General features: G+C 47.7%; 1 protein-coding gene across 13 annotated transcripts in view; it reads left to right on the top strand.

Moving 5' to 3' along the window:
• ZNF536 (zinc finger protein 536) overlaps positions 1-17,840 on the top strand; it is a 486,467-nt gene that overhangs the window by 301,718 nt on the left and 166,909 nt on the right. For 12 of the 13 annotated variants that reach the window (XM_074384325.1, XM_039467086.2, XM_039467087.2 and 9 more), the window contains one exon: positions 8,863-9,015. The exons of the other annotated variant lie outside the window; for it this stretch is intronic. In XM_074384325.1, coding sequence (XP_074240426.1) covers positions 8,863-9,015 — 153 coding nt within the window. The remainder of the gene's footprint in view (positions 1-8,862; positions 9,016-17,840) is intronic. 13 annotated transcript variants of the gene reach the window in all.

The raw sequence follows: 17,840 nt of genomic DNA, 5'->3' as shown, positions 1-17,840 counted from the left end.
CTCCCGTGATGCTTTTATTTGCTGAAAGAAGTATTTATAGAGCACCTGCTATGAGCCGAAGGCCTCCTGCATGCTGGAGATGTCCCGTGAAGCCATAGTGCCTGGCCCCTGTTCTCCTAGAGCTAACATTCTAGGGGACAGGCAGTGAGCAGTTTAATACACAGGTCAGCTAACTGTCTGCGAAGAGTGACGTGGACTGTGTCACGGGCCGAGGGCTGGGGGTTGGGAGATTCCTTCCCACAGTGCGGTCAGAGACAGTCTCTTTCGGGGAGGTGACTTTTACATGAAGATCGGAAGAGAATTCTAGGGAAAGAGAATTTCAGGAAGAGAGGAAGCAGGGGCAAAGCCTCATTGGAGAAGGGACCTAGGCTTGGAGGAGAACAGAAAGGCAGAGGGCCGGAGTGCAGGTGGAAAGCTGGGGTGAGGTCAGAGCAGTAGGGAGCCACTTGGACATCTTGAGATGGAGCTGGAGGTTATTCTAAAAAGCAGTGAAGTGAGTAACTGTTCCCAGGAGATGGCAGTGGCCTGAGCTGACTCTCTCAGGCTTGTTTCTCCTGCCTGGGCCTTCTCGCCAAGGCCAGGTTCTTAGGTGACCCCCTCAGCACTGATCCACCCAAATGGTCTCTGGGGTGGGCTTCAGCCCACTGTCCCTGTCCCAGAGAGAAGAGGCGGGAGTGCAGAGCCCAAAGAGACATGTCACATCTGATGTCTTGTCCCAGGTCGATTCTGTGAGTCCCAAATCTGGCCCGATGCATCTATGGTCACAGTCTGTAGCCTCGGGATTGGAGTACCTGCCCGTGGTGAGCCCATAGCCACCCCTGGGGACTTGGGAAGATATGGAGGCCTACAGATGACAGGGGATGTTGTCACAGCAGTATTAACGTGGTGCCAGAGGGCTGAGACCTCATGTGTGGCCCAATCCCCAGCGGGGGAGTTTCACAAACTCCCTTGACAATTAAGAAAGGGCTCAGGGCTTGGGAAAACCAAAAACACGTTTGGCCCAGAGTTCTTGATCTTGAAGCCCTGGTGTATTTGAAGGAAAATGCAGTCCATGTGTTTCTGATTCATTTTCACTTAACTCATCAAAAGGTTGCTTTAGAGAAGCTATTTGAAATCCTAGTGTCATATTTTTTTTTTTTAAAGAAATTAGCCTTTTGATGACCTAATTCCCCAATTCCAGAAATCTTCTCTTGCCACCGGCAAACGGAGCTCTGCTCAGTTTTGGGTTTGGATGGGGGGTGAGACATGGCAACATGGAAAACATGCCACCTCTCTATCTCACGTGTCCCAGGGCCCGCTGATGAGGTCCAATCCCCACCCCATTCGTCATAACACAAGAGCAAGCTCGCTGCCTGTTGCCTCTTTACAAGTGGACATCGTTTTCTAAAATAGCCCTTTATTTAAACAAATACTTTCACCAGTCCATAAGAACACTTAACTGTTTAACATGACTATATATGGCCATCGTAAAATTGACGACTCTGATCCAACCACAGAGACACTGAGTTGATACTGACCCGAGGCATGCGTTACGTCTTCCAAGAGTTAGGTAGAATTGTTTACGATGACGTTATAATTTTCATGCATACCATTAATTTAAAATAATTTTTAAAAATAAAAGGTCCAGTGCTGATTGCTTCATTTGAGTGTGTTAAGGTTTTCATAATAAGGGAAAGTGTTCAGCTTTTAAGAGTAACTGTACATTCCTTTGGACTTTCTCCAAGGGTTTAGTGTCATCTGCAAAGATCTTCAAGCCCTGGTACACGTGGGCAAGGACATTAAGAAAGATGTGATTTTTTTTGTTGCTGTCATCCTGACGAACTGCTTCTCCACCCCCTAGACTCCACAGATAGTTTTTTGTTTTCTTTCATTAATGAAGTGAGAGCTGCGATTTTGAGATGTCCTTTGCACAAGGCATACTTGCAGAATTAACTGACAACTCATCTGGGAAAACGTATTTACTGTTATACTAGAAGCTCCCTAGAAATTAAAATATCATGGCATTTTGTGCCGTAAACGTAGTAAGCACCGGGTGTCCACAGAGTTGGTCACCTTACCCATGCGTGGTTGCTGAGGTAACTCCATTCACAGCTTGGACCTCACCCTCACCATCATCCATGCCAAAACCGTCATCATTATATTTTATTTTTTGATGAAAGTCTTTCCAAAATGTATTTCTGGGCGTCTGAAGGGTAAGGCTGCCAGTGAGTTAAGATGAAACGAGAACTGGGAATCCATGTGCAATATAAAAAGAAGCCACTCTTTTCTTCCTCTTTGCCCTCTCACTTTTCTTCTTTTGGTCTCTGGCTCTGGCTCCTCCCTCTCATTCTGGGAGTTAACTGGACTCCCTGAAAGATTGGCTGTAGACCCAGAAGACTTCACCAGTAGAGGATTGAGTCTGCTTAGTCAATTTCTGACCTCCTCCCACAGTGGCTACCCCCGAAGTCTCCATGGCTTAACATAACCAGGATTTATTTCTCATTCATGCAAAGTGTGATATAGGTTGGCTGTCATCCATCTGGTGACTCAGTGAGCTAGGTGCCCTCTATTTTGCAATTGTCTCAACCCTTGCATTGCAAGGTCATTGTGGCCCAGGAGGAGAGGGCGGACGAGGTGCAGGCACCCTTTCTCTTCATCTCCTTCATCTGTTGGCCAGAACGGACCACCTGTCCTCAGCTCAGTGTAAGAGAAGTTGGGAAATGCAGGGATCCAGGGACTAGTTACTGTAAAAGTCATTCCTTCTCGCCTCTTTAAGACCCAACTTTAGTATTTTCTTTGGCTGTAGGGTGAGGTCAAGGGGGAGAACGTGAGGCCAAAATAAAAGGCAGTGAGCAGAGACAGCCCTGGGATAAGCTTTGAGCCCTTTCAATATGGCGGGACCCAGCGGTGTAGTCCCCATGGGCCAGATGGGAGCCAAGGGCCAGGGGAGGGGTGAAGGGACTTGCTAGGGACAGTTGGACGTTAGGGACCCTGGAGGAAAATATTCTGCCTCCTAACGCCTGAGCCAGCATTTTTGGAAAAGAAGGCTATTATACAAAGAAGTTCAGTGTTTAGACATAATCTAGGAGAAAATCTACCCTTCAAGTACAAAATCATTTTATAAACCAAGTTTTCATATCCCAAACATATATATAAATAAGGTTAAGTGTGTGACGAGGCACCCAAACATTCAAATCACGTTTGTATACAGCAAGATAGCCAGCCGCAGGGGTGGTTTCAGATAGCTGGTGACGGTGTTTTGTCAGTATCGGGGCTTTAACTTTTGAGAAATCGTTTGTCTTTCTGGGCATCTGTTTCTTTGTCTAACCGGTACTGCCACTTTACGGTCCAGTGGATGATGAGGATTCTAAAATGATCCCTTGCCATTGTAATCCCTCAACTCCTTCTGCCCGCGCCGCCTCCTCTGCGTACTTGTGGAAGGCGTGTACCTTCATATCACCTGATCGAGTCCACCCCTGCTGTAGACTCGGAGGATAAGAACAAGGAAATGGACAGGGAGACGACATTGCTGACCTGGAGAAGGCAAAATTCAGGTCTGTTGCCTGCTGTCTCCTTGTTCCTGGTAACGTATTCCTGAAACACACCTTGAAATGACTTGGACCTACCTCTCTTTTGTTTAGCAAGTCGCTTTCGGCCTGTAGGCACTGGCATAGGAGAGAACTGGCAGAGCTTTTGATACCTATTCCAACACATTTGCTCTTGGCTACAGTGGAGGGCTGCAGATATGGCCCGTATCTGTCTGGAATATTATTTGTTGCACCCACGCAAGACACCCCCTTCTGAAAAAATAATCCCATATGGTTCAGGGGGGTCAGAAAAAGAAACAGAGGTCACAGGAGCTGTTTCTCCACTGTTTCTCCATCCCTTGAGAGCCCAGAGCATACCCAGGCTGAGGGTGTATTAGGCAAGAGAGGGCCTTCCCGCCTGCATCCAGAGGTCCCCACTCCAGGGACACCTCAGTCTCTAGGAGCTGGCAGGGGTCTGTCTTTTCACAGATGAGCAGGAAGGAGCAGGTGGTGGAGTTGAGGCTGACCTCTGTCCACATGTCCACCTTAGAGAAAGTGTTGGATGGGAAGGAAGGAATACCACAAGTTAGAGGCAAAGAAAATTAAAATAAATAAATAAATCTCAAAGATAGCCAGCATTACAGGCACACACCATCACTCCTGGCTCATTTTTCTATTTTTAGTAGAAACAGGGTTTCACCATGTTGGCCAGGCTGGTCTCGAACTCCTGACCCTAAGGTGTTCCGCTGGCCTCGGCCTCCCAAAGTGCGGGGACTACAGGTGTGAGCCACCACACCTGGCCAATACTTCCATCTTTCTGCTGCCTGTTTCCTGGAGTGGCCTCGGAAGGGCTGGTCCATCTGCAACAGAAACCAACGACTGCTTTCCCCACCTGACTGTGTGGGGTGCCGAGCGAAGTGATGGGACTCCATCCTGCAGTTTGCAGAGGGGCACCTGCCAGTGCTTTTATAACTCGGGGTAGAGAAGGAATCTGAGAGCAGCCACATCTTCGCCTTTCAGTGACACTCTTGGGTTCTTGCTGGGAGTGGGCCAAGTTCAGCACATAGGTCCTCACCAGCACACGTCCAGGCACGGGCTGGGATTCAAACACAGCACTCTGCGGGCGACCCGCCAGCACTCGCTCCCTCACCCTTCACTGTGCTTGGCTTTCAGCCTCTCTGGACGCTTCCTGGGACCACCCACAATCGCCCTTCATCCTCATTCAGTGTGTTTTTCCAGTAGGATTAGTCTAACCGTAAACGCCATAGGCCTTCTGGCCCTCCAAAAAACAAAAACAAAAACAAAAACAAAAACAAAAACCCTTTTTTTGTGTAAAGCGAAAATTAGTCTCTTAAATCTGCAAAGAAAGCTGTTTATCTTACAAATTTATTCTTTTTATTGGGCCACACATATCCAAGATAGAAAGATAAAAGGAAAACGGATACAGGCCATCAATTAGAGTGACGTGTAGTGAGGCAGTGCTCATCCTTACGTTCTGCAAAATGTTCCACAGTGCAGGGCGGCTATACCACTATTTTTATCAGTAATGTGTCCTGGGAAAGTCCTTTCCAAAAGCTCCGGGAGAAATATGTCCTCCCTCATCCTTCCTGCAGTGTCTTCTTTTTTGTAACTTACTTTTTTAAGATTCAGGGGGCACACGTGCAGGTGCGTGACGTGAGTGTATTGCAGAGGGGCACCTGGGGTGCGTGATGCTGGGGTCTGCGCTTCTAATGATCTTGCTGTCCAAGTACTGAGCATAGTGGTTGACAGGTAATTTTTCAACCTTGCTCCCCTCCCTGCCTCCCCCGCTTTTGGAATCCTCAGTGTCTGTATCTATTTTTTGAGATAGGGTCTTGCTGTTTCGCCCAGGCTGGAGTGCAGTGGCCCAGTGATCTTGGCTCACTTCAGCCTCAACCTCCCAAGGTTCAAGCAATTCTCCTGCCTCAGCCTCCTGAGTAGCTGGGACTACAGGTGTGTACCACCACACCTGAATAATTTTTGTCTTTTTAGTCTAGATAGCGTTTCGCCATGTTGCCCAGGCTGGTCTTGAACTCCTGACTTCAAGTGATCTGTCCACCTCGGCCTCCCAAAGTGCTGGGATTATAGGTGTGAGACACCACACCCGGCCCCCAGTGTCTATTGTCCTCACCTCTGTGTCTGTGGGTACCCAATGCTTTGTTCCCCCTTTTAAGTGAGACCATGAGAACATTCTCCTGCAGCTTCACTCCACAGTGGCCCCTTGCTGTTGCCCTCTGGCGGTCTCCAGTGGAAGAACCTTTATGGGAAGGTCCAGATGATGCCATAGGAGCCCCTGCAGGAATTACATTCCTTTTATTTATTTATTTATTTTGAGACAGGGTTTCACTCTGTTGCCCAGGCTGGAATGCAGTGGCTTAATCTCAGCTCACTGCAACCTCTGCCTCCCAGGCTCAAGCGATTCTGCTTCAGCCTCCAGAGTGGCTGGGATTACAGGCATGTACCACAACCACCCAGCTAATTTTTGTATTTTTAGTATGTACAGGGTTTCACCATGTTGGCCAGGCTGGTCTTGAACTCCTGACCTCAAATGATCCACCTGCCTCAGCCTCTCAAAGTGCTGGGATTATAGATGTGAGCCACCGTGCCTGGCCCAGGAATTACACTTCTGAAACTTACCCCTGCCTACCTCCATCCTGAAGCCAACATCCAGGACACCTAAGTCCTGCTTATAATTCAAGCCAACAGTGATTGGCCTCCTGACTTAAATTGAGCATCTCAACTATGTTGCCAGGAGCGCTTGGGCAGAATATTAATCAGGCTCCTCACTGTTTGAAGCTGACCTTCATGATCCCAGCAAAAGAAAAGCTGATGGAGGCCGGGAGGGCAAATGCAGTGTGCTCAGGTTTGGGATGGGTGGGGGTGGGAGAGGGGTAGAAGGAGATTGTCTTCCCACTGTGGAAAGCTAGGGTGTGGTTGGCTGGAAATGACATCTTCCCATCACTCCCTCTGGCAGCAGCTGCTAGTAGACTCAACGTGCAGGACATGGAGCCTCTGTGACCATATGTAGGGCATTTGTTTGATTGTGACTTTGCAACACTCTCTTGTGCCCATTTACCCTGATCAATAAGCCATCTTTGAGGGCCTTTCCACATTCATTTGGACAACCACAATCTAGAACCTGGTGGAGTGACTCTGAGTTCCGGATGTGGATGAGCCTAAACTTCCTGCTTGTGCAAAATTATAAGACAAAAAAGCTAGATAATTATACCCTGTGAGTAGCTCTCCAATGATGGTTAGAAGAGTTGGGGAAAATAGGATTAAAGTGAGATGTCAAATATAAATAACTTTGCCAGGGTGATTATATGTTCGTACACAGTCCGGTTGCAGAGAGAATGCAGCAAGCCAAGAGTTTCCACAGTTGCTTGGCGTGAATATTCAAATAAGAATTAAATGTATTGGGTCTGGTGTAGTGGCTCATGCCTATAATCCTAGCATTTTGGGAGGCTGAGGCAGAAAGATTGCTTGAGGCCAGGAGTTCAAGACCAGCCTGGGCCACAAAGCAAGACCCTGTCTGTACAAAAAAATAAAAAATTAGCAAGACATGGTGGACTGCGCCTGTAGTCCCAGCTACTTGGGAGGCTGAGGCGGGAGGATCACTTTTGCCCAGGAGTTTGAGATTGCAACCCGCTATGATTGTGCCACTGCACTCTGGCTTGGGTGACAAAATGAGATCCTGTCTCAAAAAAAAAAAAAAAAAAAAAAAAAAAGAGAGAAAAAGAGGCTGGGCACAGTGGCTCACAACTGTAATCCCAGCACTTTGGGAGGCTGAGGTGGGTGTATCACGAGGTCAGGAGATCAAGACCATCCTGGCCAACATGGTGAAACTCCATCTCTACTAAAATACAAAAAATTAGCTGGGCATGGTGGTACGTACCTGTCATGCCAGCTACTCTGGAGGCTAAGGCGGGGGAATTGCTTGAATCCAGGAGGCGGAGGTTGCAGCGAACTAAGATCATGCCATGGCACTCCAGTCTGGTGACAGAGCAAGACTCTGTCTTAAAAACAAAAACAAATGTGTTGGGCTTCCTCTTTCTCATGGTCTACAAATCTGCCCCTTTTGGCTGTTAGCAGAGAACACCAGGAAGAGACACTGAGGAATAAAAGCAGTTTGTATTTTCCATTGCTTGGAAAGCACAGATCTTATTTATTAAGATCTCTGCAGAACTTGGAGATCTTATCATCCCAGAAGGTTCCTTTATTCTCCAAGTGGGATTTACTGCGAGGCCTAGAGCTGGGCTGGAAGCTATGATGAGGACCCTGCTACCCTCAGGAGCTTGGATTCTGTGCCAGGCCTTCAGACTTCTGCTCTGTGGGTAGACCCATGACTCGGGAAGAAGTGAGCCCAGAGAAGGTTCTCTCGCTTCTCCTCCTTGAGTCCCTGGATGTCACCTCTTTGACAGTGTGATGTCGGGCCTCGGGGGTTGCAATAACATATCCTCCAACCGCTAGACATTTCCCCAGTTTTATTTACTATTATGTCCCACAATTTCTTTGCAGAAGGCAGCCATATGTAAATTTTATTCCATTTTCTAATGGTTTGGGTTACATAACAAATAAGAGCAGGAAGGAGAATTTTGTATCGATACTTGACAGAGGAAGTTCTCAAGTCACTGCAAAAAGATGTGTCTGCGGTGCTGTAAGTTTATGGGAGTTTTGCAGCTGAGTCTCTGCATATGACTTTGAATATGTCACTATATGTTTATCACGGGCTAATTGTGGAATCGCATTTCCATACTTTTTCTTCTCCCTTTCATGAGATTACACCAGCCAGTGATGGATACAAGACTCTACAAGGAAGAAATGATCAGTTTTGGATAATTTTCTTTCCTGTCCCAAAATAGCCGTATGTCTGCATGTCTTAGAGACTCAGCTGACACACATTTTTTTTTTCATTTGTTGCTTGCTATAATGCAAATATGATTTCAGTCCTATAGTGAACTCTGCAGTGAGTTCATATTATAAATTAATCAGATTCCACAAACACCAACACTTTTAAACTTTTGAAAAAAAAATATTTAATAGGAACTAAGCAAAAGAAGAAATCAAACCAGCTGCTGACACAGCTGTTTCTTTTCTTATTTAATTCAGTTCAATATAAAGGTACCATATGCTGCTTAAAAATGATGATAGAAAAGATGAAATAATTTAAGAGAATAACAAGAAAATACGTGAATTGTCAGCATTCTGTCAGATTTAAAGAATGAAATAGACAGGTGTAGTATTGACATGTTTAACTTTGTGTGGTGTTAGCAGTTTTGGTGCGAACAACTCCTGACATGTGCTGAAGTGATGTGAGAACGTTTCTCCTTCGCTGCAGACATTGGTGAGGAGGCTGGGAGATCTGCTGGCGTCCAGCAACCGGCGCTGCTTCGAGACAGGAGCCTGGGCTCGGCCATGAAGGACTGCCCGTACTGTGGGAAAACTTTCCGGACATCCCATCACCTTAAGGTGCACCTGAGGATACACACAGGTGAGAAGTCTGAGTGCATCCAGGGGCACAGCTCAGAGGAGGAGGAGGCGGCCCCCATCCCGCCTCCTTTCTGGCCCAGGTCCACAGCTGTGTGGGTCACTGACTTTGGAAGGTTCTCTCTGGGCCGGTCTAGCCACCACTGGGTGGGTCAGAAGTGGCCTTAGTGTCCTGATTCGTCACTTAACTAACATCCACCTCACAAATGACTCGGGGACTCTTAAATATAGACTCCAATGGTCCCTGCCTGGGATAATGGGGCTGCGTCTGAGCCTCTAGGGCATTTTGCCAATGGTTTCCTTCTGCTGTATTGAAGGAGTGCCTCCCCACACCCCTGTAGGAACCAGGAGTCTCCTAGGTATCAGTGATGGGGTCTCAGCTCCAACCTTCGCCAGTGCGGAAGGGGATGAAGCCACTTCCCCAGGCATCCAGGTAGAAGCGGCTTTAGCCCAGTCTGCGTTACCTGCCCAGACCTGGGATGAGGCGGCCGAGTCAGGCCCCGTCACTCCACGTGGCGTGGAAGAAAAGTGACTCTTCCCTGAGGCTCCTCAAAGGACAAATTGAGATGCTCTTAGGCAAAGGGTGGCTGGCGGCCGCTGTGCCCCTCTGGCTGTTGACCATGTTTTTTGCGTCCTAGTGGCCGAGGACTGGCTGGTAAAATGCAGTTCTCTTCACCCCTCAGTCATCGTCCTTTTTAGCTCTTCTGCTTGCTGCTTGCAAATTGCCGATACAAAAAAAAAAAAAAAAAAAATCTGTCGGAGATATGGACACCTCCATTTTCTTTGATTTTCCTCCTGACACTTTATCTATTGGAGTATGAGCTGCTTCAGAGGCTAGACAAATATGCCATCTATTTTCAAAAATAATTGTGGTTTATTTCCCAAGGAATCAATAAGGCTCCGGGTTGTGCAGGAATATTGAGTGTACAGGGGCTGCGTGGGCATCGCATGAGGGGAGACGAGAAGCCCCTCACCTGGAGCCTCACCTGCTCCCCACAAATCTCCCTGACACCTAGGGAAGCCAGAGGACAGACGGGCACAGGCAGCCTTGGGCCACGTCACCGGCCCTGCTCATCCGGGGCCATGCCTCCCTTGGAGTCATCTCGGGCCAAAGAGGTGTCTTTTAAACAGCCTTCCAGTCCCACCACTCTCCCAAAAGGCCTCATGAGAACTGCCCATGCCTCACCCCCGGCCCCGTCTGGCTCCCTTCTTCATCCTCGGCATCTCTCTGAAACGCCGCCTGCCTTCTCCCTGTTTCTCCAACGCAGAATGCCCATTCCAGCCGCAGAACCTGTGGTTCCTGATGCTCCCTCCACCTGCAATCGTCCTCCAGGTGGTCCCTGGGGGCTTATCTTCACCGGGATCTATTCAGAGAGGCTGCCCCTGACTACCCCACCTAAAACAGCCCACAAATCCCCTGCTTTATCTTCTTCATAAACTTAAGAGTTTCGGAAATGACCTTATTGGGGTCAACCGTTTGTCTCCCACCAAACAGAGTCTGAGATTTTCGAGGGTGGCAATGTTGTCTGTCTTTTGAATTGCTATCATTTCTATAACCCCAGGGTCTGCAAGGGCAGCTTACACCCAGTAGGGGCAGATGAATTTATCTGAAAGGCTGAATGGCCGAACAAATGCTCAAATAAGTGAATGACTCCTCCTGTCTTCCCTGTGTCGTACAAGGTGGCACGGAAGGGTCGAGGGCTGCAGGGAAAGAGCCCCTTCCTCAGGGAATGCAGGAACCACAGCTTGGAGGTCAGGCTCCGAGCGCTGGTTTCTTGGGCATCAACAGAGTGGAAGATCCTCTTCCCTGGAGGTTCAGGGAGGGAGCCCTGCATTCCCATCTCAGGGTCTTTGCCCTTTGAACTTCTTTGCCAGACACCTGCATGGCTTGCTGCTTCCCCTTCAGGGTCTGGCTCTGATGCCCCCTTCTCCATGGAGGTCCACCCATGTGGCAGTGCACTCCCGACCCCACCAGGACCTTCGAGACCCCTTTCCTTCCCTGTGTCATTTCTCTCCATAGCGCTCACAGCATCTGACACGCCAAGCATTTGTATTTCGTTGTCGTTTCTCTCCATGCACTAGAATGTGAACTCCTTGAGAGCAAAGACTACGTCTGTTGGTCTAACTGGGTCTCCAGCTCAGAACAGAGCCTGGCCCGTGCTGGCACTCAGAAAGTATTTGCTGAGCCAGGCATTCCTGCATCAATTCGTGAAAGTGACCAGGCTCGAAGGCAGTCAGCTCAGACATCTGGTTTTCTCAGATGATGCCAATGTCCATTTTCCTCCCCAGACTGGAGCCAGGGTTGTGGTGGTGGTCGGATGGGGTGGGGACCCGCAGACTGCCAGGATACAGGAGGTGATCCATGGGGTACCCACACTTGAGCTGCCTGCAGGAATGTGGAAACCAGGCCAGGCACGTCTTGCCTTGTGTATTTCATGTTGACCCAGAACCCTGGACCACGTTTCCAGCAAGATTGCGGCTAGCCAAGGGTGAGGTCAGCCTTGCAGGGAGTGAGGGTCAGTGAAGAAAGGCAGCGCCTCTCAATGATGAGCTTTGCTAACCCTGTTGCCCCAACCCCAGTCAGTCTCCCCAGGGGTAAGAGTAGACACTCTACAGAATATTTCCTGGCAACATAGGACCAAAGCTGACAGAAGTTCTGGAGAATCTGGGAGAAAGCAAATGGTTACTGCTCTTTGCATTTCCAAGCTTGAGAAAGACTAATATTTCTGAACTAATCTTTGGAGACATTGAGAGAGACAAGATAGGGCCGTGGACAGAGGCTTTCTGGAAACTTCCTAGACTCAGAGAGAAAATGAAAGAAGCCATGGAAACATCACACCACCTCCACCACCTCTCGGAAGCAGCATTGCCGTGTGTAAAAGGCAGAATGGTAACCAGATAAAGATCAATTTCCCTTTTATCTAAGAACAAAGAAGTTGGAAAATGCTTACACTTGTGCATTTGAATAGAACAGAAAGTGTTAGATGTTATAAATCACCCAAATAAACATCTATTATGACAATGTAAAAGTGTAGATTACACAAGTAATTAAAAATCAAAATCAACGTATTTATTAATAAGTGATTTCATGTGGGACCCAAGCTGGTGAGAGGCCCTGACTGCCTTCTTCTTTGGACCTGGTCTCTCTCCTTGCTCCAAATACCATACGGTTTTTGTATTTCTAACTGACACAGCCAGAGGACAGCAGTTGATGAAACAAAAATACATGTACTCCAAAATGCCATCTTTCTGAAGTTTTTAAACAGTGGACCCGTATGAGCACATTTAAAAATCCAACATGTAATAAATGTATCTTTAATTGGCCGAGATAGGAGGTGGCATCTTCTCTATATTTTTCTGTCCTACTGTATCTTTATTACAAGTCTTGATCACGTAACATCAATGGATAAAACCTCTCTCCGTTTGCTTCCCACTGCATTAACTCAATTACTGTTTCTCTTCTCCTAATACCTGTTTATTGGAGAGCTGCTGACTAGATGTACCAGTCAGGGTGCTTTGAACATCTGGGAGCCCAGAAGAGCCTATGGGTCGCGACGATGTTTCTGGGGCACCCTAAGCTTCAGCCAGGTCCACAGGGGACCAAGGGGAGGCTCCTGCGGGATTTTGTCGGTTCTCAACGCCCTCAGATCCTGGAGGCTGCCTCGCTCTGGCTCCAGGCAGGGCAGATGTTGATGGCTGCTTGATCCAGAGGGGGCTGAACTTCTCTCCTCTTGGAAACGTTACCCTGCATGGACTAGGGTTCAATCACTGGACGGCAATTTTTCTTCTACAGTACAGTGTCTGTGATTTGAATTCAAAGCCAGTTATTGTAGGTTCAGAAAGGAGATTGCATCAGTCAGCATTCTCCAGACAAACGGAACCAATAGGAAATGTATATACGGCAGGGCACAGTGGCTCATATCTGTAATCCCAGAACTCTGGGAGGCCTAGGTGGAAGGATTGTTTGAGCCCAGGAGTTCGAGACCATCCTGGGCCACACAGTAAGACCCCATCTCTATAAAAGGAAAGAAAAGAAAAAAAAAAAAAACAAAGAAAAGAAGGAGATATGCTACACACACGCACACACACACACACACACACGCACACACACACACACACACACACGAGATTTATAAGAAACTGGCTCAAGTGATTATGGAAGCTGAGAAGTCCTGAGATCCAAAAATCTGTAGTTGGTGACCTAGGAGAGCTGATAATGTAAGTTCCACTCCGAGTCTGAGCCCGAATCCAGGAGACCAATGTCCCAACTGAAAGACAGCCATTGATGTTACGTGATCAAGAATAAGCACATCTTCCCCTGCCCAGCCTTTTGCTCTATTCATGCCTTCAATGGATCAGACAAGGCATATCCACATTGGGGAGGGCCACCTGCCTTACCCAGCCCACCCATTCAAATGTTCATCTCATCCAGAAACACCCCCACAGGCGCACCCAGAAGAATCCTTAACCAAATATCTGGGCACCCTGGGACCCAATCACGTTGACATACAAGAATTAACCTTCACAGAGTTGCATCAGCAAACATGTAGTTGCAACAGGCAACAGGCAGGGTGCATGTCCCCAGTCTCCTGAGAGGCTGGCAAATCATTTCAGGATTGGTCTCCATGTGTACATGCCATTCTTTCCCTCCATGTCCCCTCCTCGCTCCCTACCTTGGGAAGCCACGTGCCTGGGGGCACTCTGGAGGGTCCGCTATATCTGTTTGGTGTGTACAGGAGGCAGGCAGAGGCTGACAGGTCCCTGAAAGGCTGGGGGTGTGTGGCCCCCCCATAGGTGACACCTCAGACGTGGCTCCGGGATTCCTGGCTGGGTTCCCTCGGGTGGCTCCCCCATGTGTGCGTTTTTCAGGATGGGGCTGTTGTCTCAAGGAATGACCATTGTAGAGAAATGTAATAAGCAACCTCACTCGTGAAAACTTGGAGGCATGAAAGTTCAGGGACTAATTAAAAATAAATCTCATTAGTTTTGTTCCCCCTCTCGAGTTATGCGAGTGGTTTATTAATCTGGTTTTGATGTGCCGCATGTTCCAGCCCCGAGTCGGGAAACTCCTTATGGGAATGGATCCGCACGGGGAAGTCAGTGGTGGTTTTTGAGGGGGGTCTCAGCTGTGGTCAGGAGGGGCTCAACCTTGGGCTGAAGAGCACGCCCAGCACCGCCCAACTCCTGGGTGCTGTCTCCATGACACAGCCCCTGGATGCTGGCTGGGCTGTCAATTATATTCTTGTCCCTTTTCTATAGGACCAAAGAGGATTGTGGAAGGGACAGAGTTCTCCCCTGCAGCCCCCGAAGGGCTGCACACCCAAGTCGGGTGTAGGGAAGGAGACCTGGGTGTTATCTTGCCTTGTGACTGAGGTTGTGTCTACAAAGCATGACGGCAACTGGCTGAACACGGAACTCAGCCCATGGGGATGGAGTAACAGCATCATAATAGTGACAATAGTTCCCACGTTCTGTCCACGCCTGTGTGCAGGCACTGTGCTAGGCACTGCCCATTGACTGGCTCCTTCATTCCTAAAGCCCCTCAGTCACCAAGGCTCCATCCCCTGCCCTGTTGCATGCAGGGGAGGGCGCTGAGCCTCAGAAACAGACAGGTGAAGTTTACCCCTCCCCGGAGTTGCCCAGCACTAGATTAAAGATTACAATCAGATCTACCTCATTCAGAATCTCATTCTTTCCACCGCTGCACTGTATTGTGACTTTTTACTTTTCTGAGTGAATTTCTGGCTTGTTTTAGGGAATTAATACAACATTTCTTTGGCAGTGTGTATCCACACCATACCCAACAGGAAGGAAAGAAGTGACTTGTACTCACAAGTGCTGTTGGCGCAGCCTCCAGGGAATTTAAAAGGGAAGTACTGTGCATCCCAGCTCCTCCTTTGACTCCTCCCTCAGACTGGCCCTATGTGCCTTGGTTTCCTTGGCCCCGTGTGCCTCAGTTTCCCCATTAGCACAGTGAGGTTAGGGGAGTGGTGAGGCATGGCCACTGTGGCATGGGGAACTGCTCTGACCTCCCGGGGTGGAAACTTTCAGCATCACGGAGCTGATGAACCTCATGCTCTGGAGGAAACCACCTTTTATCTTCAAAGTGCTTCCCGAGCAGCGGCTGGTACATAAACATGGGTGGAAAGAAAACTTCCAGCCGGCCCCATCCAGGTGCCTTATGCCTGGTGTCTCTCTCTCTTACCTTTGATGCTTCTGTGTAAGGTAACCAGGCTGTTTTCACACACTGAGTAAATATAAAAGCACCTTGAATACATTTTCAAAAATGTGTTGTTTCCCTGAGTACTGATGAAAAAAAATGTTAAAAAAAGATCTGCAAAAGGAGTTAAGTCTCTGATTTTTTGTTTTGAATTAAAATTCCGTTGTTTTTCTCTTTCCGAGATGAACTAAAAGCTCAGTTTATCCCTCCTCAGTTCCCGATCCTTGCTTTTCCTGCCTTAATGACATCCTAAACTTTTGTTGAAAATAATTGATTGAATTTAAATTTCCTTAAAAGTTGAAGAGGTAATGTTACAGTATAAATTTCCTACCAAACACTAAGTAGGGAAATATCCATTAGTGAAATTAACTACAGTTTCTAGGTAGCTAACAATGTGCTGTATACAGTAGGGCATGGCTAATGAACACTGCAGTGGGTGATATTTCATTATACAAATTAATGCTCACATTTTAATGGGAAAGTCACATAATGAATCTGGGCTTCAGTGACAGCAATTAGAGACACAGATTGTCCCCTTCTGGACAAGGCACTGTTTAGCAATAAGCAGCTGTGTGAAAAGTCTTCAGGTTTACAACATATATATGCTTTGGGGGAATTAGTGTACAATTTATATTAATGTACTGAAGCTTTGCTGCAAAGACACCACCATATTTATCTCTCCTGGTATTAACTAAGTAAAGACATGGAGAAGGACTAAATAAATAACAAATTGAGGATGCAAATTCAGGAAAATATTCGGTTGCTCAACTTATAAGTGAAACACTTTTGGAGATTTAGCAAAAAAACTAAAAACTAAAAAAAAAAAAAATTAGAAGCATGAATCACATCCTAAAAGGGTTTCCAAAGAGAGTAATATGAATCCACCTGTTATTTTTGGAGAGGTGCTGGTGGGAGCTTGCTCTAAATAGCTCTAGAATAACTCCCCGGAACAGTGAGGGTTCCTTTGACATATCAAGAGCAAAGTAGAGTTTCAGAATCATAAAAGATATGGCCATGTAAAAATAGGTACAGTGAACTAATTAAACCACCTGGTCATATATTTCTAAAAACTGATGAGAGAGGTTATCAATGATAATCGAAAGCTAAATATGTATCTTATGCCGTGTGTCAGTGGGAAGCTGGCTAACTATACGATGGTTCCAATAATTTCATTAATCAATTGGAATGATGAACAGAAGCTTTTTAATTTCATTATGCCTTTTCGAGCAAAACTCTTCTTTCTAGAAATGCATTGTTTGGGCCCACATCTTACTCCTTTAAAACATAGTGAGAGGTTTTCCCACAGAAGGCTACCAGTGTCCTTAGCTGCTTCCTTCAGTGGGCAAAGGTCCCCGTTCCGCACATTTCACAATTGCCTGCTCCAGACCCCACCTGTAAAATAGAGCAATGTAACCCTCTCAGTATTTGAAAAGTTTTGAAATTGGTACCCATATTTAAACATTAAGATACTGCACATAGAAATCTCATAGATGTGATACTTTTTTTTCTTCTTCTTTTTAGAGATAGGGTATCACTCTCACCCAGGCTGGAGTGCAGTGATACAATCACAGCTCACTACAGCCTCCAACTCATGGACTCAAGTAATCCTCTTGCCTCAGCCTCCCAAGTAGCTGAGACCACAGATGTGTGCCACCACACCTGCTTAATTTTTAATTTTTTTTGCAGAGACAAGGTCTCCCTGTATTGCCCAGGCTGGTCTTGAACTCTTGGGTTGAAGCAATCTTCCTGCCTGGCCTCCCAAAGTGCTGGGCTCACAGGCATAAACCATCATGCCTGGCCGAGACTTTTCTTGGAAAATCAAAGGTTCTGGTGCCCACAATTGGTTAGAGTTGAGTGACACTCTGCTCTAGGAGAGAACAGCTGTTTTGCATACTCATCTGATCTGCCTGGCTCTGCCTGCATGCCAGTGTGTGGCACACATAACAGATAAACACTAAGCAACGACCCCCAAACATCATGGGGGTTACCAGAGGACTCATGACCCCCTGGAAACCGTGGGACAGCTGGAGTGGTCCCCTCAGTAAATGGGACTCATTTATGGCCTAAGTAGCCAATCACTCAATTAGAGCTGCTGGCATGATCTGGGGCTGCGTGTACCATGGGTATTCTGACGCCCAGGCAATGCGGCCTGAGTCTCAGGCAGAGTCCAGCCTTGGTTGGGCAGGGCTGGGCAGGCCCAGTGCCTGGCTCCTTTGCATTGCATCTGGTCGTGCCCAGAGGCCTGGGATTTGCTAGAGTCAGCCCAGAGTGCTTGGGCAGAAGAGCGTGACCAGATGCGGTGGCTTTGGCTGGGAAGCGGTTCTCGTCTGCTCAGGTAGACTCAGCATCTGTCTGCCAGCCAAATGGAAGAGCAGACATGGACCGCACCCCGGAGCCTGTGAAATGTGCTGATAGGCCTCTCCTTGCGGTCACCACCCCACCCCGTCTGGGCCAATGTTGTGAGAAGTTTGCCTCCTGAGCACTCTGCAATGGGTCCTTTGGGGAAATAATGCCCGGGAAACAGCTGGGAAATGCCATCCCACAGCTGGGATGTTTCCAGTGGAGCACAAGGCCCTGGGGCTGATGAGGTTCTAAGGAGGTTCCCAGCT

This window comes from Saimiri boliviensis, chromosome 14, assembly GCF_048565385.1.
Source record: "Saimiri boliviensis isolate mSaiBol1 chromosome 14, mSaiBol1.pri, whole genome shotgun sequence".
Lineage (NCBI taxonomy): Eukaryota > Metazoa > Chordata > Mammalia > Primates > Cebidae > Saimiri > Saimiri boliviensis.
Note: the sequence above shows the minus strand (reverse complement) of the source record. Positions and strands in the feature narration are given on the sequence as shown.